Here is a 24,194-nt window from a genome sequence, read left to right as displayed (position 1 = left end):
CTAATCCCAGGGCCAGACTTACCATAAGGCATTGTAAGCATGTGCCTACAGGCGCCTGATGATGGAAAGACAGCGCACTTCCCTTCCCTATGTAAAGTTCTGATGAGAGTTTAAATGAGAGGTTACTCATCCGGCTCTCGGCATTCCACTGGCGAGATCTCCCTTCAGTCAGGGACACCTCTAGTTAATACCGAGGTTCCTCTAGCTATCTAATACTTGGGGGCACCTCTAGCTACATAATATTAAGGCTACCTAATACTTAAGGGGCACCTGTATCTACCTATGATGGGCCAGGAGGGAGGTAAGGGAGAAGTACTGGGACACCCAGCACACTTGCAGTGCAGTTGGGGGGGGGGGGGGGTTGTAGGTTTAAGGAGGGCGGAGTCTACAGTGCCAGGACATCTGTGCCTATAGGCTCCTGTGAGGTAAATCCGGGCCTGGCTAAACATTTTGGGGCTGTTCTGCATTCATGTACCCTGACCAGATTTCCCGTTTTACCTGGAACAGGTTCAGGGTCCGATGTCCCAGGCTGCAATGTGTCCCAGGTTATGTCCCACTTTTATCCGCCAGGTGTCCCAGGCGTGAGACTCTGTGGCCACATGAGCTAATGTTTGCCTCGTTTACCATTTGTGGAGTTGGAGTAATCATTTTCTGCTGCATTCCAAGTGTCAGAGGTAACGGCAGTTGCATTGCATGTGTCAGAGGTAACGGTTGCTGCAGTTATTATTTGATGGTCATAGAGACTGCTTTTTAAACTTTGGGGTTATTGTTGCAGCATTTGGCATTTTGGGGACTCATGATTAATAAATGGTATGCTAATACTGTAGCATCAGCAGCTTCTGCAGATTTTGCAGACAATCTAATCCTACCATAGTCATAGTCTAATGTCATACAATATAATTATTATGTATTTATATAGCACTGGCATTTATTTTATTATTATTATTTATTGTATTTATAAAGCGCCAACATACAGTGATGTGATAAACTATTTGGCCCCATCCTGATTTCTTATTCTTTTGCATGTTTGTCACACCTAAATGTTTCTGCTCATCAAAAACCGTTAACTATTAGTCAAAGATAACATAACTGAACACAAAATGCAGTTTTAAATGATGGTTTTTATTATTTAGTGAGAAAAAAACCTCAAAACCTACATGGCCCTGTGTGAAAAAGAAATTGCCCCCTTGAACCTAATAACTGGTTGGGTCACCCTTAGCAGCAATAACTGCTATCAAGTGTTTGCGATAACTTGCAACGAGTCTGTTACAGCGCTCTGGAGGAATTGTGGCCCACTCATCTTTGCAGAATTGTTGTAATGCAGCTTTATTTGAGGGTTTTCTAGCATGAACCGCCTTTTTAAGGTCATGCCACAACATCTCAATAGGAATCAGGTCAGGACTTTGACTAGGACACTCCAAAGTCTTCATTTTGTTTTTCTTCAGCTATTCAAAGGTGGATTTGCTGGTGTGTTTTGGTTTATTGTCCTGCTGCAGCACCCAAGATCGCTTCAGCTTGAGTTGACAAACAGATGGCCGGACATTCTCCTTCAGGATATTTTGGTCGACAGTAGAATTCATGGTTCCATCTATCACAGCAAGCTTTCCAGGTCCTGAAGCAGCAAAACAACCCCTAGACCATCACACTACCACCACCATATTTTACTGTTGGTATGATGTTCTTCTGCTGAAATGCTGTGTTACTTCTACGCCAGATGTAACGGGACACGCACCTTCCAAAAAGTTCAACTTTTGTCTCGTCGGTCCACAAGGTATTTTCCCAAAAGTCTTGGCAATTATTGAGATGTTTTTTAGCAAAATTGAGACGAGCCTTAATGTTCTTTTTGCTTAAAAGTGGTTTGCACCTTGGATATCTGCCATGCAGGCCGTATTTTTGCCCAGTCTCTTTCTTATGGTGGAGTCCTGAACACTGACCTTAATTGAGGCAAGTGAGGCCTGCAGTTCTTTAGATGTTGTCCTGGGGTCTTTTGTGGCCTCTCGGATGAGTTTTCTCTGCGCTCTTGGGGTAATATTGGTCAGCCGGCCACTCCTGGGAAGGTTCATCACTGTGTCATGTTTTTGCCATTTGTGGATAATGGCTCTCACTGTGGTTCGCAGGAGTCCCAAAGCTTTAGAAATGGCTTTATAACCTTTACCAGACTGATAGATCTCAATTACTTTTGTTCTCATTTGTTCCTGAATTTCTTTGGATCTTGGCATGATGTCTAGCTTTTGAGGTGCTTTTGGTCTACTTCTCTGTGTCAGATAGCTCATATTTAAGTGATTTCTTGATTGAAACAGGTGTGGCAGTAATCAGGCCTGGGGGTGACTACAGAAATTGAACTCAGGTGTGATAAACCACAGTTAAGTTATTTTTTAACAAGGAGAGCAATTACTTTTTCACACAGGGCCATGTAGATTTGGAGTTTTTTTTCTCACTAAATAATAAAAATCATCATTTAAAACTGCATTTTGTGTTCAATTATGTTATCTTTGACTAATAGTTAACGGTTTTTGATGAGTAGAAACATTTAAGTGTGACAAACATGCAAAAGAATAAGAAATCAGGAAGGGGGCAAATAGTTTTTCACATCTGTAACGATTGCGGGATTATTTCCGTGGTCAGCGCACAAGATGTGTGCTGACACTGCGGAAATCCTCCACAAACTTGTAATTTAACAGAACCCAGCTATGGTGCTATGCACCTTTAGAGGGAAATTCCCACCGGCAGATGGAGCTGTGGAGTGCAGAGGAACACAGCCTCTGCCCTGCCACAGATGCCAGGTGGGAATTGCACGAGTCGAAGCAATGCAGGGCAAGATATCCCTTAAAGAGAGAGAGAGCACAGAAACAGAATGTATGTGTGTCCACCAATCTAGTCGCCACCCAGTGACAGTGAACACACAACAGCGGAAACGAAGTGGGAACGCAATTGCAAGAGTGGCGATTGCCAATGTATGTGTGTCCACCAATCTAGTCGCCACCCAGCGACGGTCAACACACAACAGCGGAAACAAAGTGGGAACGCAATCGCAAGAGTGGCGATTGCCAATAGTGACACAAGACCGAATCAGACAGAGCACAAGTGTAGCAAGAAATGACATAGCATATAACAATTATCAGGACGTCAAGGAAAATAACAAACGCTAGCTAAATGCGAACACCGCACTCATTCGCAACAGCGAACGCGTTAAAGACACGATCACCGCGCATTAGGCGCCCAGTGATAAGCGTGCCACCCTAACTAACCAATGTAACACAAACACGAAAATAGAGAACGCGAACGCTTGCTAAACGGTTACCACACCGAGCCTACAGCAAGCGTTCGTACCAGACAAGACAGAGAGAAGGAGTAGCCAGCAGCAACCACAGCTCTGGCCTACACTCCCAGACAGAGTACAGAAGGAACCACCGCCACTACCGCTAGGGCGAATGCGATCCAGACAGACAGACAGATGGGGCTACCAGTAGCAACCGCTGCTTTGGTTAGCACCCCTAAGGCAGAATACAGAAGGAACCACCGCCACTACCACTAGGGCGAATGCGATCCCAACACACAGAACGATTTCCTGTCGACCGCCGCTGGTGACAAGACAATCGCAACAGACAGACAATAGAAGGCAAACAGATAATACAATCTGACTACGCTAGAAGGAATGCCTAGTGCACTCCCAAAGAATTACTCTAAGATAATCTTAACAAACGATTAGCAAAGGCTGAGACTCCAGGTAAGTCAGCAGGAACAAACCATCATGACCAGCAAGGAATTCTGGGAAGAAATGTTTTTTATACTGCAAGCCATCAGAGGAAGCAGCTAAGCAAATTACATGACAAGTGGATGCAAATTCCTCCCCAGAACAGCAACTCTGCAGCTTGCAGAGTGGAGACAGGTCTCTTTTCCAGGGACCTGCCACACTCAGATTTACAAAATGGTCAAACAGCTGTCTGCCTGTGCAGACAGCAGAGCCGATCATTACAACATCACTGTATTACGCAGCGCTGAACATTAATTTAGGTTACAGACAATATTTAGGGGTGACATACAGCAATATGACAATACAGGAATACAAGAAAACCAGATCACACAGCACAGTATGAGTACAAGGTAATGCTTAGTCAGTCACTGGATGGAGCATGGAGATTAGGCAAGTCAGGTTCACTCAAGTGCATAGCATGGGTTCACAGTAATGGAGGTGCATGATCAGGTAGGACACAAAAGGAGGAAGACCCTGCCCAAAGTCTTACAATCTAAAAGGAGAGATAGAGACACGTAAGGTAGGGACCAGAGTTCCGTTGTGTTTTTAGAGCAATTGTGAGGGGACATAGGCCATAGTGAAAAGGTGAGTTTTGAGGGCCTTCTTGAAGATGTTGAAGGAGGGGGCTGCCCTAATGGGTGGAGGTAGAGAGTTCCAAAGTGTTGAAGCAGCTCTTGAGAAGTCCTGGAGGCGTGCATGAGACTGTGTGATGCGGGGGGCGGTCAGGCCAAGTTCATTGGAGGAACGGAGTGAGCGGCTAGGTGTGTACCTCTGAGTAAGATCAGAAATGTAGGTTGGACAGGTTTTGTGGACAGTTTTGTAGGTCAGATACAATATCTTGAATCTGATTCTGGACTGGATAGGAAGCCAGTGAAGGGATTCACGGAGGGGAGCCGCCCTGGTGGAGCGATGGGAGGAGTGGATAATTCTGGCTGCCGCATTCATGATGGACTGCAGTGGGGCTATTCGTGTCATAGGGAGACCAGACAGAAGGGCATTACAGTAGTCAAAGCGGGAAATTATGAGGGCATGGATGAGGAGTTTGGTGGTGGCAGAGGTCAGGAAAGGGTGAATCTTACAGATGTTACGAAGGTGGAAGTTGCAGGACTTTGTGAGGTTTTGGATGTGGGGAGTGAAGGAGAGTTCGGAGTCCAGGGTGACACCCAGACAGCGGGCTTGAGAGGTAGGGCGAATGGTAGTGTGGTGAACAGTGACATGCACATCTGGGAGGTTCAGGGATAGCCGGGGTGGAAGGATCATAAATTCCGTTTTGTCTAGATTTAGTTTCAGGAACCTAGCGGACATCCAGGAGGAGATGGCTGATAGGCAGGAGGACACCTTGTCCATGGCAGTGGTCGAGATGTCAGGGGTGTGGAGGTAGATTTGGGTGTCATCTGCATACAGATGATAGTTAAAACCCATGGAGGAGATAACCTTGCCAATGGAGGATGTGTATAGGAAGAACAGTAGGGGGCCAAGGACCGAGCCTTGGGGGACTCCCACCGAGAGGTGGTTGGGGGTGGATGAGGACTCATTGAAGGAGGTCGTGAAGGAGCGGTTGGAGAGGTAGGATGAAAACCTTATCAGGGTGAGATCGTGAATGCCCATGGACTGTAGGGACTGGAGGAGTAGGGGATGATCTACTGTGTCAAAAGCTGCTGAAAGGTCAAGAAGGAGGAGAATGGAGTATTTACCTTCAGCTTTAGCTAAGGCAAGGTCATTGACCACTTTGGTGAGAGCAGTTTTGGTTGAGTGGGCAGACCGAAATCCAGATTGCAGTGGGTCTAGCAGTGAGTTGGCATTGAGGTACTGGGTCAGGCATTTGTGAACCAGACGCTCAAGGAGTTTTGAGGCAAAGGGGAGGAGGGAGATAGGGCGGTAGTTGAAGGGTAGCGAGGGGTCGAGGGAGGGTTTCTTGAGCAGGGGCAATACTGTGGCCTGCTTGAAGTCTTAGGGGGAGGTGCCTGTGGATAGGGAGAGGTTAAACAGGGTAGTGAGGACTGGGGCCAAATGAAGTGAGGCTGAAGTAAATCAGAAGGGATGGGGTCAAGGGGGGAGGTAGTGGTATGGGAAGTCTGCAGTAGGTGCTTGACTTCCTCAGTGGTAGTAGGAGTGAAGGAGGTGAGGGGAGGATAGGGTGGAGGAGGAATTGGTTGGGAGGGGTTGTAAGGCAGCACTTTACAGAGAATGTAGTCATGTCCTTGGCAGAGCTCACAAATGTAATCCCGGCTATAGTCAAAGTCTAATGTACTACCATATCATTATTATGTATTTATGTAGCACTTGCATCTTCTACAGCACTTTACAGAGTACATAGTCATGGACTGACATCCATGATGCAAATCTCCCATTTCATTACATCATTGTGAGAACACTGCTTTCTTATGTGTTTAGGGAACATTGCCTAATTACCTTTAGGGTCCACATTGCCTATCTGTGTTTTGGGAGGAAACTCTGGCCCACTGCCTCAGAGTTGCATTACAGTTTGCTTCGCCCACACCATGTCATGGACACACCCATTTTTCCTCAGTGGTCATGGACACGCCCTTTTTTGGCACAACGCGCTTCGCGCGCCGCACTAGCACCGCCCTCCGTCCCAGGTTGAGCCAAGAAAAATCTGGTCACTGTAATTCATTGCAACACAACAGCTGACTGAGCCCTGGGTTGCTGCTAAGGTTTTTGTGGCCCCAAGTGGCACATAATTTGTGGCCTCTCTCCCCAGTCAGAGGCCACTTCTTCTGTAATGAGTAGATAAGGTGTATCCCATTCAGCATAGATAGCCACAGTGTCTCCCCAGTATAGGTGGCCACCCCCAGTATAGGTAGCCAAGGTGCCCCCCTACTAGTATAGATAGCAATCCCCAGTATAGGTAGCCAAAGCTTTACCTCCCCCCTTGCCCCCATATAGGGCATTTATGTCAGTGGGGAGACAGTATGTCACTTCCTGCTGCCTCTCCATACCCAACGCTCACAGACCTGCAGATCAGCAGCAACTCAAAGAGAGGAAAGCAGGGCACAGTAAACGGGCAGCACAAATGCAGGAAGTGACCAATTATCTCACTTCCATATCTGCAGTGCACTCTGTGGTCACTGCGCCGCTCTCCCCTTTATTCATGTTGCCACTAATATATGAGGTCTTTGTGTGAGTGATGGGAGTTGTGCGCCCCATGTGACCGGCATATGCGTCCCATGCCGGTCACATGGGGCGCATATGCAGAAATACATTGCACGCCGTTACCACCCAGCACCCGATCGATTACGTCGGCCCAAGATTTCCCAGCATGTCCGATTGATACATTAAAACATTAACGAACTGTGCATGCGCAGAACACTCCCGGCTACAGGAAGGTGTTTGGGTGATGTGCACGGCTGAGACAGCACATGCTCAGGAGTCCACTACTCAGCAGAGTTGCGGACTTTACATCAGCGGCATGGCGAGGGAGCATGACTACAGGGGGCTGGAAGAAGTCCCAGGTAAGTAAAAATCCTTTTATCAAGTCATCTCAGGCACTGGCATAACAATAGGGGAAGCATCCCGTGCCCCCTGGGGCCGCTCATGGCCGTTTGGGGGGGGAGGGGGGCAGGAGGGGTTGCAGCATGAGGGGAGAGCTTTGCACATCAGCGGGGAGGGGGGACAGCCCCCCCCCATCCCTCACCTCAGGCTCTCCCCTCTGCGCTCCCCCTCCTGCCTCTATCTAAGTGGCAGCGGCGGCCTCAGCTATAAATACCTCCATACACCACAGAAGTCTCCGATCTGCAAGGGCTTCACATTATTTCCTGTTAAAACAGGAAGTAATGTGAAGCCCTTGCAGATCGAGACCTCCGGTGGTGAATGGAGGTATTTATAGCTGCTGCCGCTTAGATAGATGCAGGAGGGGAGCGCAGAGGGGAGAGCCCGAGGTGAGGGATGGGGGGACTGTCCCCCCTCCTCGCTGATGTGCAAAGCTCTCCCCTCATGCTGCGACCCCTCCTGCCCCCACCCCCAAAACGGCCATGAGTAGGCCCCAGGGGGGCCCGCTCAAATTCTGATCTCAGGTACACTTTAACGTGCTTGCAGTGTAGCCTCTTATGCTAAGTACAAACACCATACAATTTTCTAGCAGATTTACCTGTTAGATCGACTATTTCCAACCGGTCCGATCTGATTTCCGATCGATTTTCCATAGAAGTGAAAGGAAAATCGATCGAAATCAGATCAAACCTGTTGGAAATAGTCGATCTGGCAAGTAAATCTGCCAGAAAATTGTATCGTGTGTACGTAGCATTTGACTGTTATCTGCTTCTAAGCTATGTAATAACCAGGCACCCATGCAATATTGGCTACCCTAACAGTCAGCCAGTAAAACCGATATCCAGCACTCAGCTATGTAATAGCCAAACATCAGCGGCTGCAGAATATCTCCTACTGCTAGCGGGTGCCCATATCACCTGTTATTTGTATCACTGCCCTCAGGTGAGCGATGTAATGATATTCCTACAGGGCCATCACATTTATTGCGTTACAGCGGGTTCTGTCTCGATAACGCGTTCCATTCAGTGTGTTTACACGGTAGTGTGCGTGTTTACAGTGGCAGTGAAGCATACTTACAATGATACTGTTTGCTTCAGCATCTTGCATCACATTTATAATGTGGCTTTTTGGCAGTATTGTGATTGTGTCCCCGGGCTCGCCAGTGTTAAGGGCTGGGGACCTCTACAATTAGGCAATGACACTGTCAGCACAGGTGGGTATGATCCTTTCGCCAAGCAAGGTCTTTTTCTCCCATGCATATGCCAGATACATTCCTTGGGAAGACATGCTTCCTGTCACACTCAGAGCTGGATAAAAGTCTTTAAGGCCCAGTGCACACCAAAACCGCTAGCAGATCCGCTAGCGGTTTTGGGAGCTGATTTCAGAGCGATTCTAGGTATGTTTAGAGAGGTTTTCTAAACATGCCTAGCGGTTTTGGGTGCGTTTTTGTGTAGCAGATTTCACATATTGTTACAGTAAAAGCTGTTACTGAACAGTTTCTGTAACAAAAATGCCTGGCAAACCGCTCTGAAGTAGCGTTTTTCAGAGCGGTTTGCGTTTTTCCTATACTTTACATTGAGGACGAAACGCTTCCGAAAACCGCAAACGTGCAGCAGGAGGCGCGTTTGCGGCTTGGCAAAAACCTCAAACCGCCGGTGTGCACCATCCCATTGCAATACATTAGCCAAGCGTTTTTCCAGGCGGATGCGGCCAGCGGATCGCTCCAAAAACCTGCACTAGGCCTGACTGCCACTGGATTCTGTTGGCATCCAGATGCCTCCTTTACTAAGGAGACCTCGGATGACTGTCTTTTTGAGTAGGCAAAGGAAGACATTTATGAACCCCTACCTAGTTAGTGTAAGGAAGGAAAAAAAAAGTTAAATCTGTATTGATTAAAAAAACTTCTCTATACCCCAGAGAGCACTTGCCTTTGTGGATATTCAGTGCGCATACCCCTGGAGTAAAGGATTTTTACTTACTTAGGCCCTCCTCCAGGCTTTTGTAGTCCATTTGCACCCTTGGGGTCTGTCTGGTCCCCTCCGTTGTGCTGCAGTGAAGTCTATAATCCAGCTGGGTTGCAGGCCACTGTACATGCACGGTCCTGGCTGCGTGCATCACGCGATCATGCTCACGTTTCCGGGAGTGTTTCGCACAAGTGCAGTTAAGGTCTTAAAGAGAGACTGAAGCGAACAAAAATTGCTATTTTTACCTTCTAGTTCGCTTCAGTACTCTCAGTAGATGCAAACCGCCACATCCCCGCCGCAAAACAAGGGCTTTTGACCCCCCCCAAATCCACGGGGGTTAATCCGGCTAGCGCTTCCTGAAAGAGGCAGAGCTTTCAGCTGCAGCTCTGCCTCTACTGATGTCAATCGCTGCCTCTCCCTGCCCCTCTCACTCTTCCTTCACAGAGAGGGGTGGGGGAGAGGCGGAGATCCGCACGGCGATTGACATCAGTAGAGGCAGAGCTGCAGCAGAAAGCTCTGCCTCTCAGGGCAGCACAATCCACGATCAAGATGGTCATGGAGGTTTGCCCCTGGATTTGGAGGGTCTAAACCCCTCGTTTTGCGGAGGGGATGCAGCGATTTACATATACTGAGACTACTGAAGCGAACTACCTGGTAAAAATAGCAATTTTTGTTCGCTTCAGAGTCTCTTTAACGAACTTCGCAGACCACTCCTGGCTACGCAAGGGTGTTTGGGTGGTGTGCGCGGCTGGGACAGCGCATACACAGTAGTCTGCAACCCAGCCGAGTCGCGGCCTTTATGGGACTGTTAGTGCCCCAACTGAGAGGACAGTGAGGTAACAGACAGGCTGCAGGGGGCTGGAAGAAGGCCCAGGGAAGTAAAAATCCTTTTATCAGTTCATCTCAGGTGCTTGCAGTGTTGTCTCCCAGTTTAGTAGTCCAATGACAATCCTCAGTGGACTCCTCCTCCCAGAGATGGATTAAGATGCAACGGGGCCCTAGGGAAGGTAGTAGATTTGGGACCCCCTTGTGGTCCTTTTGGTAAGCTGAAGTGAGCAGAGGTCAAAGAAGGTGGCAGGTGGGCCCCTTGACCTCCACTAGGCCCCAGGCACCTGCCTAGGTTGCCTGGTGGATGATCCTACTCCACCTCCTCCCTGTGCTTTCTCTCCTTGAGTCATGTGACAAAAGTTGAAGATCAGACACTAGAGATCCAGCCTGTAAGCTGCTGGCGTGTAATCTGCTGGACCTCTAGTGTCTGAACGTCAGCTTCTGTCACATGACAGGTAGAGAAGACACACGGAGGAGGACCCACAAAGCATGTAGGAAAGCCACCAGGTGATGCCCACTGGCAGGAGTGGAGTGTCACACTCCCGATCCACGGCCAATCGAGAAAAATATTCCACCCTGTGCGGTCAACCGAATTGATTGCTTTTGGAACAGAAAACAACCGCGCATGGTTTGTGACATCGGTTTCTTGCAGATTCAATCACAATGACCAAATCTGCCGGATATCGATGGTAAAAATTGTCAGGTGTATGACCACCTGTATTCTTGCATAATAGATTTCTCTATCTCCCTTTGGTGATAGGAGCATGCCTGCACTCCTGAGGAATCATGGTAAATAAACACTATTAAAGATAACTCCTGTTCTGTGATTGGACAATGACGTTACCAGCACCATAAGCTTAGTGACTGGAAGTTACCACAACAATAAGGTATAAGGACAGGTGTTGTCTGGATCCCCATAGGAACACACCACTCCCTATGCTGCGCTAATAGCAACCTCTATGCTCTGCAGGCCACTTCATCCTTCAGCTATAAGCCTGCTAGTGTTCTGTGTGTGTGCATCAGGGCACAGAAATCTCAGCTTCTCACAAAATGTCTGATGTTTCCAATCCATACAGCAGTGACGGCAGGATCGACAGGTTCTTCCAGAGCAGCCGTTCCCCCAGCAGAGATCATTCCAAGTATGGAGACGCCCGCAAGACTTATCAAGAGGTATTTGTGTGAGCTGCTCTGTGCTGAAACCTAGCGGGGTAACCTACAGTAGTAAACCTTTTCAGACATCAGATCTTGTCAGTCATATGACCTGAAACAGCAGCACAGATTAAGTTGACTAGTGGCCCCATAGGAGGGATGCTGCCGCAGCTCCTGTTTAGCTCAGCATCTTAAAAAGTGGACCCAAACTCACCCGAACTTCCTTTCTGTTTTAAAAGATAAGCAACAGCATAATAACCTTCAAAGAAAATCATTTTTCGTTACAGCTAATACAAATCCTGCAATAAATCTGCAGTGTTTCTAATTCCTGCTTTCATGGAAGCAGACATAAGGTTAACATCCTCTGTTTACAAATTAGCTGCTCTGCTGAGGCTGACAGCTGAGAGATCAAATTACAGTTGTGATTATTCACAGATGAGGGGGAATTAGACAGGCTAAACTCTCTAAATACATACAGGGTGCATTTATCTATGTTTTCCTTCTGTCCTGTGCAAGAGTTCAGGTCCACTTTAATTCTGTTTAGACCACCAGGGAGTTAGGCACAGACAGACAGGGCAGTAAGAAAACTGCAGCCTATAGTACAGAAGGTGTCTGGTGTCAGGGCTCCTGGTCAGGCACTAGAACACTTCCCCCCCCCCCCCCCCCATCCCATCTCCATATGATGGCATGGGTAGAGGTGAGTGTATGAGGATTTAAGAGACATTAGTATGTTGATAGATGGGCCGGAACACCTTCACCATCAGATACTACCGTGCAGTGGTACAGTCTGTTATGGTACCCATAAACGGTACAATAAAAACGTTTCGATCTTCCAGTTTTTTCGACCGAAATGATCGAATCCAATGAAAGTTGAAAATAATCTTTTTTTTCGATCAAGAAAAAAGAACGATTATCTTGTTTTTTTCTATAAACGTCGGATCAGTCATGTTGGAAAAATATTTTTATTCGATCTAGCGGAATAATCAAACTAAATTATTTAATCAATTAAAAAAAGGAAAAATTGTACCATGTATGGGCACCTTTAGACATCCACTTACTAAAAATCTTCAAGAATCTTTGACGACCAGCACAGAAGTTTTTTTGGGATTTAAAACCAACAAGCGTTGATTCTGGTAATACCTTTAACTACCTAACGACCGCGTCACGCCAATAGGCGTGAACACGGCGGCAGCCCCAGGACCGCCTAATGCCAATTGGCGTCAAGTCCTGGGGCTGCAGTTTCCCAGGGAACGGCTGTGTGCATGCGCGATCGTTCCCTGCCGTTTCACGGAGCGGGTCTCCGTGATCAGCCTGCTAGCCGCGATCACGACTAGCAGGCCGTTTTCCGCCGAAAGGGGAAGTAATTCCCCTTTGTTTACCTTTTGTACAGGGCCGCGATCTCCTGCAGCGCTGTACGTCTGACACACTGCTGTCCTCCGGATTGGCTGTCAGATTGCGCCCTCTCATAGGCTGGTGCCTATGAGAGCGGGGATAAGTGCCGATCGCCGCCCATTGGCGATTAGGAAGGCACAGGGGGGAGGGAAAGGCCTTCCTTTAGAGCAGCATAAAAAAAAAAAAAAGATTGCAGTAGCGATCAGAGACCTCTGTCATAGTGCCCTGTTAGGGACACTAAAAGGATGCAAGATGCAGCTGTGTGCTAAGTTGCAGGGCTATGCAGCATCCTGACCAAGCTGCACAGCCCTGTATTGTGAAAAATAGCCTGGTCTTTAGGGGGCTGTAAGCCTATGGTCGTCAAGTGGTTAATAACTAACTTTACATGGTTTATATGCAATAAACCATGAACAGGTAGTTAAATAGGAGACACCGAGAGCCCAATATAGTGTAGTATGTATTGGAAACCGTGGATAAATGTAAGTGTGAGATGAATATACTCACAAACATGGGTTACCTCTTAGGCAACCACTGTAGATGCAGGTGAGGAGATTAGACCTGTCCTCACTCAGGATTAAGATGTCGCTCTCTGTAGATCAGGAAAGTAGGGGTAGGTCACCCCTCCACCAGGGGTGGACACAGTATTATCGTAAGAGAACAGAGGCGCCAGCAGGATAAAAGGTAATAAAAAAAAAAAAAATTCACAGAGGTGCCATTCGTGCTACTGACGAGCTACTGTTTGTCCCCTATCTTATTGCCTGATGAAGCGGGCTGTGCCTGCGAAATGTGTTGCATCTTTTGGGGTACCAATAATAAATTTATTTGTTTAATTCAGACAGTATTTTGAGTCTGCTTTCCGGAGGTAAGTCCACCACTGCCACCCACCATGTACAGGTAGTTAGTCATTAAAAGTATTACCGAAATCAAAGTTTGTTGGTTTGATGTCTGCATTTCTGCTCTTCGAATAACACCGGAACACACTGCACTTGTTAAGAGACATACCGACCTACATGAAATGCATCTCTGTAAATTCACATATCTCCCCATCACATCACTCTGCCCGCAGATTTCCAAAATCTCCAGCCCCCACAGAGCATTCTGGGAGAACAGGTATATTTTGTACTGGCTTCGGAGCTCTTAGTAACCAAACATTCTGCAGAGATCACCTGACAGGACTAACGTTTTTGCCACCTGCGATACATTTTACGATGTATATTGTGAAAAAAAAAATCCAATTTTCTTTCATGACTTCTTTTTCTTATTTTTTTGTAGCTTGATAAAGATAATGTATATACTAAGAAATCAGATGGCTCCCTGAAAATCCCAAGGTAACTTTCTTTTTTTTGTATCTGCAGCAATAAAAAAAAGTTAGTAAACATATGTCCTTAATTGCTTTCGGACGGCGGTGATTGAAACCTATGCCCTGTTTGGAAGCTGTTATTCCTGCCAGGGCGTAGATTTCACTCACTGCCCCCACACGTTCTCGCCATTCTCGTAGTTCCCGCCAATCGCATTTATCTCTTCCCACCGCAGCTCACTCCCCCTGCTGTCGGTATGAGCTCAGTGGGCCGGTCAGGAGCTGATTTCATTGGCTGATGTCATCACTGTGACCCAATCTCATGGGCTCATACTGATCACAGGGTCAGGAGGCAATGAAATCAGCTCCTGATTGGTTCACAGAGCTCTGTCGTCATAGAGAAGGCAGAGAGGGTAGCCTGAGGCGACAAGTGTGTGGTGTGACCGGCGGTAACAGCCATTTGATTGTATGCACCGGTTTTTGGTACCAGCGGTCACTGGTCCTTAAAGAGAACCCGAGGTGGGTTTGAAGAATATTATCTGCATACAGAGGCTGGATCTGCCTATACAGCCCAGCCTCTGTTGCTATCCCAAACCCCCCTAAGGTCCCCCTGCACCCTGCAATCCCTCATAAATCACAGCCACGCTGCTGACAAACAGCTTGTCAGAGCTGGCTGTGTTTATCTCTATAGTGTCAGTCTGCTGCTCTCCCCGCCTCCTGCAGAACTCCAGTCCCTGCCTGCATCCCTTCCCTCCCTGCTGATTGGAGGGAAGGGACGGGGGCAGGGACCGGAGCTATGCAGGAGGCGGGGGAGCAGCTGAGACTGACACTACAGATGTAAACACAGCCTCACAGCATGGCTGTGATTTATGAGGGATTGCAGAGTGCAGGAGGACCTTAGGGGGGTTTGGGATAGCAACAGAGGCTGGGCTGTATAGGCAGATCCAGCCTCTGTATGCAGATAACATTCTTTAAACACACCTCGGGTTCTCTTTAAGGGGCCAGAGACCGCTGGTACTAAAGGGGTTAAACCAGGCATGGGCAAACTTGGCCCTCCAGCTGTTAAGGAACTACAAGTCCCACAATGCATTGCAGGAGTCTGACAGCCACAGTCATGCCTCATGAAGGCAAATGCATTGTGGGACTTGTAGTTCCTTAACAGCTGGAGGGCCAAGTTTGCCCATGCCTGGGTTAAACTGTGCTAAATACGAATTGAGCTTATTAATGGGATAACTGTGATTTGGTGGCACTTGTTATTTGTGGGAAATGGTAGCCACACTAATAATAGGGGGAGAGCTGCATTGGGTAGAATGGATGGTGGTCAAACTTGCTTTGTAGGAAAGGTGGTTGAGTCTGCCCTTGTTATGTAACAAACACCACAGCTTTTAACTTAGCTGTAAGGATAACAGTGGTTCCTGGATGATTGATTTGCATGAAAGCATTTGCAACTGAGTGTGCAAAGGGTTAACTGATTTTGCCATTTTGTTGGCCACACCCCCTTTGGCACCTCCCTTTTTATGAGGTAATGAGCATGGATTCTGTGGGGGTTTTTTTCTTGTTGCTTGCCCTTATGACCAGGATTGAATCCAGTGTACTCCCTCCTTCCCCTGTCTGCGACCATTGTCAGTATACACACAGTTTATGCTGGTATGAGCATGGTGCTCTTAGATATATTTTATTAGCTCCCTTGTGGGATAAGTTTGAACCATAATCTGTCCCAAGAGAGGACGTTAGGATATGTGCTCCTAATCTTAAAATAAGTTTGATGCACTGAACGCTTGCAGGATTGCACTATGCATGTTACAGGGCCGGAGTTAGCACACATACAAATTCTAGGGAACCTCTGCACGGTGTATGTGGCTTAACAGTGGTTCCTGGATGATTGATTGGCATGAAAGCATTTGTATGTGAGTGTGCAAAGGGTTAACTGATTTTGCACTTGTTAGATGACACCAGAGGTCACCACAGGGACCAGGAGGTTCAATTCTAATACATGGGTAAGGGGCTCTATGATTTGTAGTTATGTCCCCTGTATATGGGAGCCAAACAAGATTGGAACGAATTCAGTTATGGGTGACTCCAGGTTGCCCAGGTTTTGATGGGTGCTGTACACTGGAGGTGTCTGTTCAGATGTCTGTTCCAAGACCAAAACAATCTGGAATTATGGTTTTATTGTATGTACTGGGCTGAACTCTTTAGGACCAGGGCAGTGGAGTTGGAGTTGGAGTCGGAGCAATTTTGGGTACCTGGAGTCAGAGTCGGTGGTTTCATAAACTGAGGAGTTGGAGATTTTTTGTACCAAATCCAGAGCCAAGGTAAGTATTAGACTAAGGGCCCTTTCACACCGGGCAGTGCAGTGCGGTATATTTACCACACCCCACTGCCGGTAAATGAAAGTCTATGGAGGCTTTCATACTGCGACATTACAGCGTGACGCAATGAAAATGATGTCTTCGCCGCATCCTTAACGCAGGGCCAGAACATTACCGCACATATTCTGCATCGAGCTGCCATGATCTGTGTCGGCCTGGAAGTCATGTTAGTCTATGGCAACATGTACATTTTTTAAAAAAAAGACCAGTGTGATGTTGCAGCGCGCATGTGTGGAAGCGTATTTTTTTTCAATATGCTTTCGTATACCCGAAGCAGGAAGTGACGGCAAGCTTGCGTCATGCGCGCCCCTTCCCCCATACACACAAACACACGTTGGGAGCTGTTAGGTCATTGACAGCTACACTGAAGAGGCAGTGAAGAGGACCTGTCCTGCCAAACAAAATAAAGTATGAAGCTCCTCTGCAGTGATACTCTGCAAGATCTCTGGGGGCAGAAGGAAACAGGAGCTGGACACACAGGGGTGGGGAATGGGGATAGTGCTCACAAGGCACCATTTTTTTTAATCAGGGGGAGAGCCATCTTGCTGAATTGTGCTGGGGGGCACAACATATTAATGTTAAGCCCATCCCCCCGATACATTTTATAACGCTCTGCCTGTGTTCTTTTACAGACATTACTATGACCTGTCCGATGGCCGAGAAGATGCTAAAGTAAGTTCTGCCTTATCCCTCAATAACAGATATTAGAGAATTCATGCTAAGTGAATTTGGAGGCGGATGGACTCAGTAATTCAAATAATAGAAAAAACACAAAGACATTGTTCACATCATAAATCGCTGATGCCAGCGTTTTGCGATTTTATGAGCAATTGTTTTAGAGCGCTGGCTTCATTCATACACAGCAGCGACACGTACGAAACGGGCTCTCTTTCACACTAGAGCCCATTTCTTGCATTTTGACACAAAGTCTAAACTTTGCGTTAATCAAGGTGAAATGAAAGTCCATAGACTTTCATTTTACCTTTCACACCCGACGCTGTGTTTGGGTACGTTGCGTTTCGACACACCCAGGAGCTTTTTATCGTTGGGAGCCAGCATTTTCCAGTCGGGTGAATTAATAGCTACCGCTGCTGTTTGTGTCGCATCTCAGCATCCCGACGGCACGCCGCAGGCTCCTGCACGCGTTGTCTGATGTGAAAGAGCCCTAAGCGCCTTTGCAGAGCGTTTTTCACTCCCTGATGTCAGTCACGAAATGAACTCTTCCACACGGAAGTTAATAAAATACAATGTATTTATCCATGAAAGCGCTGGGGAAATCGCTAAACAAAGTGCATTTTCAAGCACTTTGCGATTTCCCTATACCCTCCATTGAGGCAAATCGCTCTGAAAATGGTACAGGCAGCGATTTGGTGAGCGGATCGGAATCAATCGTTTTTAGGGCGATTTTGAATATTGCTGGCGCTTAAAAAATCCCGAAAGCACCCTTAGTGTGAACAAGCCCTTAGGGAACGAAAACCAGGAGGCAATAATGCAATACGTCAAAGTACCAGAAGATTTTTGGATAAAGGTTACTCACACTTTTTACGTTGCAATTGACATGTAGCCACCAATACGTCATGCAGAGAATTTCCCACCTTCGCTTGGGTTTGTGAGGATCCTCACTGGTCACACTCCTGAGTATTAGGTAGGTCCCCGAAGGTTGGAGGTGCCCCAAAATAATACAATTATTAAAAACAGTAGTGGTTGGCTAGTACCAAAATAGTACCCAGAAAGTTGCCTAACACTAAAAAAATACATTTTATATCAAGTTAGCGATTATATTCATTATTTCAAGAGGACTTGTATAACAGGATATAAAATGTATAATTTTTCACTGTTTTTGGGTACTATTGACCTGTGGAAGCTAGTAATGCCAGCGAAACGTGTTGTCTGACCCTATTTCTATACTAAGTTGCTCTGGTTACTATCATCTACAAGAGAGGTAAGCCAACCACTACCTTTCATTTTTAAACTGTTCTAATTATCTTATAATGCTAGGTAAGGAAAATATGAAGGTGGGAAGAGACTTTACATTATTTCATGAGCAATATTGCAACTATATTACATTATTGACTTTACAGTGGGTATAAACCTACTTATAAAATTTTGCATTGGAGCAGTGAAGCCGCCTTGTTTGCCCCCGGCACTTGCTCCTCCCACTCGCCTATCTCAGGTCCCTACTGAAACCCCACCATGTCCCCATGTCCAGGCATGTCCACTGTGGCCATGCTGCACTCAAGGATGGGTGGGGAGTCCCATTCAGCCCAACCATTTAGCTTTCTATGCTTCATGGGCACTGAGGTCAGCACAGCTTCAGGATGATGACCATGGGTTCATAAACTTGTGATAACCTCCTCTCAGCACACTGACAACTCCAGGCTCATGCCTAGTGCTAACTCCAGTCCTGAGAACGTTGCTTTAACTACTTGGGGTTATACTAGGTTTAAGAACGATGCAGGTATGCCATAATGTATTGGCCACTCCTGTAAGGCATCTATATGTCACTATAGTGCCTCTTTGATATCTACTAGCGACATTTTAAACATTCCTTCCAGTAGAGTGACCATATTTTTGTGGGTCCAACCTGGGACGGGGGGGGGGGCGCGCGCAGCGCGCCGCGGCGAAAAGTGGGAAGGAGTGAGGAGCACGCAGCGGCGAAGACTGGGGGAGGGGGGCTGCGGCGCGCGCAGTGCGCCGCGCCGAAAAAATGGGCGTGGCCATGACATTGTATGGGCGGAGCTAACGTAATGATGTAACAGCGAGGCATAAGAAAGCAGTGTTTACGCCATGATGTGGACAAACGAGACTTTGTATCATGGGTGTGCAGAAACTGTGTGATGCTAATAGTATACCGTAACCACAAAGCAGCAAACATAGCCATCTATGACCATTAAATAATAAATGCAGTAACAGTTACCCCGGACACCAGAAAATAAACGCAATAGGCAACATGTCAGTATAAAATAAATGCAATGCGGGCAACATGTCAGTACAAAATAAACGCACTGCGGGCAAACATTTCACCAGAAAAGAAACGCACTGCGGCCAAACATTTCACCAGAAAAGAAACGCACTGCGGGCAAACATTTCACCAGAAAAGAAACGAACTGCGGCCAAACATTTCACCAGAAAAGAAACGCAATGCGGGCAAACATTTCGCCAGAAAAGAAACGCACTGCGGGCAAACATTTCGCCAGAAAAGAAACGCAATGCGGGCAAACATTTCGCCAGAAAAGAAACGCACTGCGGGCAAACATTTCACCAGAAAAGAAACGCACTGCGGCCAAACATTTCACCAGAAAAGAAACGCAATGCGGCAAACATTTCGCCAGAAAAGAAACGCACTGCGGGCAAACATTTCGCCAGAAAAGAAACAATGCGGGCAAACATTTCACCTGGAAAAGAAACAATGCGGGCAAACATTTCACCTGGAAAGAAACAATGCGGGCAAACATTTCACCTGGAAAAGAAACAATGCGGGCAAACATTTCACCTGGAAAAGAAACAATGCGGGCAAACATTTCACCTGGAAAAGAAACAATGCGGGCAAACATTTCACCTGGAAAAGAAACAATGCGGTCAAACATTTCACCTGGAAAAGAAACAATGCGGGCAAACATTTCACCTGGAAAAGAAAGCATTTACTCACCTGGCAGAAGTGTCCGGCCTCTGGCGCGCTGCTCCGTCCCGGGACCGTCTTCCTCCTCCTGCTCTTCTCTCCCGCGCTGACAGGGCTACGGCAAGATGGCGCCCGAAGCCCTGTACTAATGACACAAATAGGTCTCCAGTACAGGGCTTCGGCAGCCATCTTGCCGTAGCCCTGCTCGCCTGCCGGTGTCGGAAACAGACACCGGAAGAGGAGGCTGGAGCGGGGCTGCAGGCAATGAACTGGCACGGCGTCTATAGACGCCGCTGCCAGTTCATTGAGGAGAGAGTGGCCAGAGTCCCGAGGCCGGGACGTCCCGCTGCTGAAAGCGGGACGTTTCCCGGGACCTCATTAAGCCTGGGACAGCGGACCCCGAATCCGGGACGTGTCCCGGGCAATCCGGGACGTCTGGTCACTCTACTTCCAGCCAGCTGGCCAACTTGTCTATTTGGATGAATAAGGAGATAGGCAGAGAAGCAGCAACTTCAAGGACAATTGCGTTAATTTTGAGGTAAAAAAAATGGCAGGTCCTTCTAGGGGTGTGCTTTCAATAGCAGAGGTGCTAGTGGGAAATCAGATTCAAAGGATAGCTGCAAAAACTGATATAACTTAAAGAGAACCTGAGACGTGGGGCTTATTCCAGCCACTCCAACTACGCTACTGTCCTCATCACCTGCTCCTTAGGTGATTAGGAGTTGCAGTACAGTCTTGATCTCCTGCCCCTCCGGTGATCACCTGCTGCAGTACAGTCTGAATCACCCGCTGTCTTACTGTGCTCCACCCGCTCCTCGGGTGAACTGATTACTAGTTCATCTGCATCTCCAGCTTGCTGGAGTGCTGATCCCTGTGTTCTATAGAGATATCTCCCTCTACCAGCTTCTCTATCTGTATCTCTATCTGTATTACTGTTGCACCAAACACCTATCTTTACATCTGGTTGTCCTGTGTCTCGCTATACTCACATTATTGGTGATTCTGCAGATCACCACATAATCAGGTATAGTATGTGTATTATTGGTAATACTGCAGATCACCAATAATCAGAAAATCTGTTCTTGCTGACACCAATCGTTACAATATATTTATTTTCCAGCACTGTGTAATATTTTGGCGCTTTATAAATACAATAAATAATACTTAACTTAAGATTTCTACCACTAGAGGGAGCTGTTGTAATATAAATGGAATACCTATCACTACAGTATAGTACAAATAAAAAGTTTACAGTCACTTAAAGGGAAACTTCACTCTTTTAAAACTCGACTAATTTAGATCTGTATATGGAAAGGATTCATGGCAAACTTTATTTCTGCACCATATTAAATGCAGAAATTTCACAGAACTGTTTACAGAATGGCTTGTAGCAGTGTCAGTGCCAGTCAGTGGAGTAGTGCAGGGATTCAAAATGAATAACCATGACTGCTGCTCTGTGCAGCGAATAACTTCTGCAGCAAGGTGCGAGTTTCTAGACAGTCTCCTAGTGTCATACTCACATGTCTGGCCCCGACACTGGCATCGTGCTGTGTCTGTGCATGCGCGCCGCTGGTCTTGATTTAGTGGCTGGCGTGTGCACTCTAGTGCAGAACGGCGTTTGGCTTTGCGCAAAGTTTGTGTTTGCGTGCAGGTGCAGCACACAATTTTTTACGCTACAGTGTTGATCTGATGTCATAAAGGGCCAGTCCGGCCCAGCAGCCAGTGCTGTTTGTCCTGGCAGCTACTTTAGTTATCTGTAGTTCTTTGATCCTGATTTGACTGGAAAATCTTAGCTGGTTGCAGGTTGAAATGCAAAGAACATTTTTAATAGTGTTCAATTGTAAAAAGTGAGAACAAGCTGTAGAGCGCCCTATAATAATAATAATTATAATGGCAGTATTTGTATAGCGCCTTTCTCTTCAAAGCGCTTGCGAGGCAGCCACTAGAGCGCACTCAGTAGCAGTGTTAAGGAGACTTGCCCAAGAAACTCCTTACTGAATAGGTGCTGGCTTACTGAACAGGCAGAGCTGGGATTTGAACCCAGGTCTCCTGTGTCAGAGGCAGAGCCCTTAACCATTACACTATCCAGCCACTACTTGCTGTCTAAAATATGGATATTTAAACAGGAGTAATACCGATATTATCTCCTTCAAGGAACAAACCATGTGAGGTAGATATAATTTTTATTGATGCGCATAAAACAGCGTGTTTCACGGGTCTTTTGTGCATCAATAAAAATGACATAAACAGTACAATTGCTGTGCGTGGCAACTTTACCGGAGGACCTCAAGACCTTTAAGTGGCAACTGCTCCTTTTGTAGCAGCTCCCCCCTCCCAGCATTCGATGTTTAACATATCACCTAAAATGAGGTTATCTGTACACACAGGTGCAACAATAGCCCCTGCGACCCCCATGATTGCAGGTGGGCTTTGGGGGCCCCTCCTCCTCCCATCCACATGCAAAGTAGCGCAGGGAGTGTTAAATTTACCTGCTTCCAGCGCCGCAGATCTTCCTGCCTGCCAGCAGCAGCACTCTCTGGTGCCCTTTGCTGAGCTCCCGATCACATGACTCCCATTGGTCATGTGATAGGGAGCTGGTGAATGGCAGCAGAGAGTGTGCTGTGTTGCACAGAGGAGACTTGCAGCACTGGAAGCAGGTAATATTACACTCGCTACCTCTGCATAATCATTCAAAAGGTGGCTGTTGCGCTCCTTACTTAAAGGGGAACTGAAGAGAGAGGTATATGGAGGCTGCCATGTTTATTTCCTTTTAAGCAATACCAGTTGCCTGGCTATCCTGCTTATCCTCTGCCTCTAATACTATTAGCCATAGCCCCTGAACAAGCATGCAGCAGATCAGGTGTTTCAGACTTTAAAGTCAGATCTGACAAGACTAGCTGCATGCTTGTTTCTGGTGTTATTCAGATACTACTGCAGAGAAATAGACCAGCAGGGCTGCCAGGAAACTAGTATTGATTAAAAGGAAATAAATATGGCAGCCTCCGTATACCTCTTACTTCAGTTCCCCTATAATATAACCTAAACTATAACCAGGTGAATCGCTATGCACTATGGGGGGTTTCAATACCCTAGAAACAATGTGTGTGATGTGCACTGCACTAACACCCCAGATTGTATAGATGTCAATGCTCAAAACAGTCCCCTACGCAAGTAATAAGTATCTAACAATGAGTCCATATGGAAAGTTCCATCCAGTGTAGAAGAACAATTTCACAGTCCTCTCACGACAGTATTATATATATGCAAGTACGCTCACCAACTGTGATGGCTGATTTAGTAACAGATCAGCATATCAGGCATAGTGTGTAACAGGATTATTCAAATGTCTCTCCTTGCAGTCGGCAATCTTCCCTAAATGTGGCTCAGCAAGACAAAAAACAGGCAAACATAGCATTATCCAGCTCTCTGTAGACAGGAAAAACAGGTGGGGATGCACCCCTCCACCCAGGGTGGACTTAATCAATGGAATCGTCAAAAAACAGAGGCGCCAATAAGCATAAAATATTTAAAATCGTTTAAAAAGGAGGGATGTAGGTGGACTCACCTCCTTCAAGTAAAGACCAGCCAATGAGCCGTTGATAAGCAACAGTATAATTTATTAGGGATTCTCTAAGTAATGCAACGCGTTTCACGGGCAAAGCTCCCGCTTCATCAGGCACTATATATTGGACCTTTTATTATTATTGTTATTATCATTATTATTATTATTTTTATGTATATATAGACGCATATGTTTATTTATTTATTTATTGCTTTAGATGATTCAAGCAGCAACAATTGTAATTATGTCCTAGATTTAGATTATATATCATGTATTCGGTCGATACTGTGGAGTGTCCTCTGGCTTAGTCCCCCTGTTTGGTTTATCCCCTTGTTTTTTCCCCAGTTTTCTCCGTTCTGATTGCCTGATGAAGCGGGAGCTTTGCCCGTGAAACGCGTTGCATTACTTGGAGAATCCCTAATAAATTATACTGTTGCTTATCAACGGCTCATTGGCTGGTCTTTACTTGAGGGAGGTGAGTCCACCTACATCCCTCCTTTTTAAACGATTTTAAATATTTAATGTTTATTGACATCACCAGATTCAATGGCTGACCTCAAATGGACCTGCTATGTAAATATATGCACATATCAGTAAAAGGTTGGACGTCCTCTCAGCAGTATCTGCCGCCGCTCCATACAGCGTCTCAGCGCCCAATCGGTTTCGTCATAGATGACTCATCAGCCCCTGTATTTAATACTTGAATAAACGGTATTACGCTTGTTTTAAGTCTTTAAGGCAGACTGG

General features: G+C 46.6%; 1 protein-coding gene across 1 annotated transcript in view; it reads left to right on the top strand.

Annotated features, from left to right (window-relative positions):
- Positions 1-24,194, top strand: part of LOC137533608 (coiled-coil domain-containing protein 170-like) — a 100,682-nt gene that overhangs the window by 492 nt on the left and 75,996 nt on the right. Inside the window, exons 3-5 of the mRNA XM_068254955.1 lie at positions 11,133-11,226; positions 13,870-13,925; positions 16,899-16,938. Of these exons, the coding sequence (XP_068111056.1) occupies positions 11,133-11,226; positions 13,870-13,925; positions 16,899-16,938 (190 nt within the window). The remainder of the gene's footprint in view (positions 1-11,132; positions 11,227-13,869; positions 13,926-16,898; positions 16,939-24,194) is intronic.

This window comes from Hyperolius riggenbachi, chromosome 9 (assembly GCF_040937935.1).
Source record: "Hyperolius riggenbachi isolate aHypRig1 chromosome 9, aHypRig1.pri, whole genome shotgun sequence".
Classification (NCBI taxonomy): domain Eukaryota; kingdom Metazoa; phylum Chordata; class Amphibia; order Anura; family Hyperoliidae; genus Hyperolius; species Hyperolius riggenbachi.
This window is presented reverse-complemented; position numbering and strand designations above follow the sequence as displayed.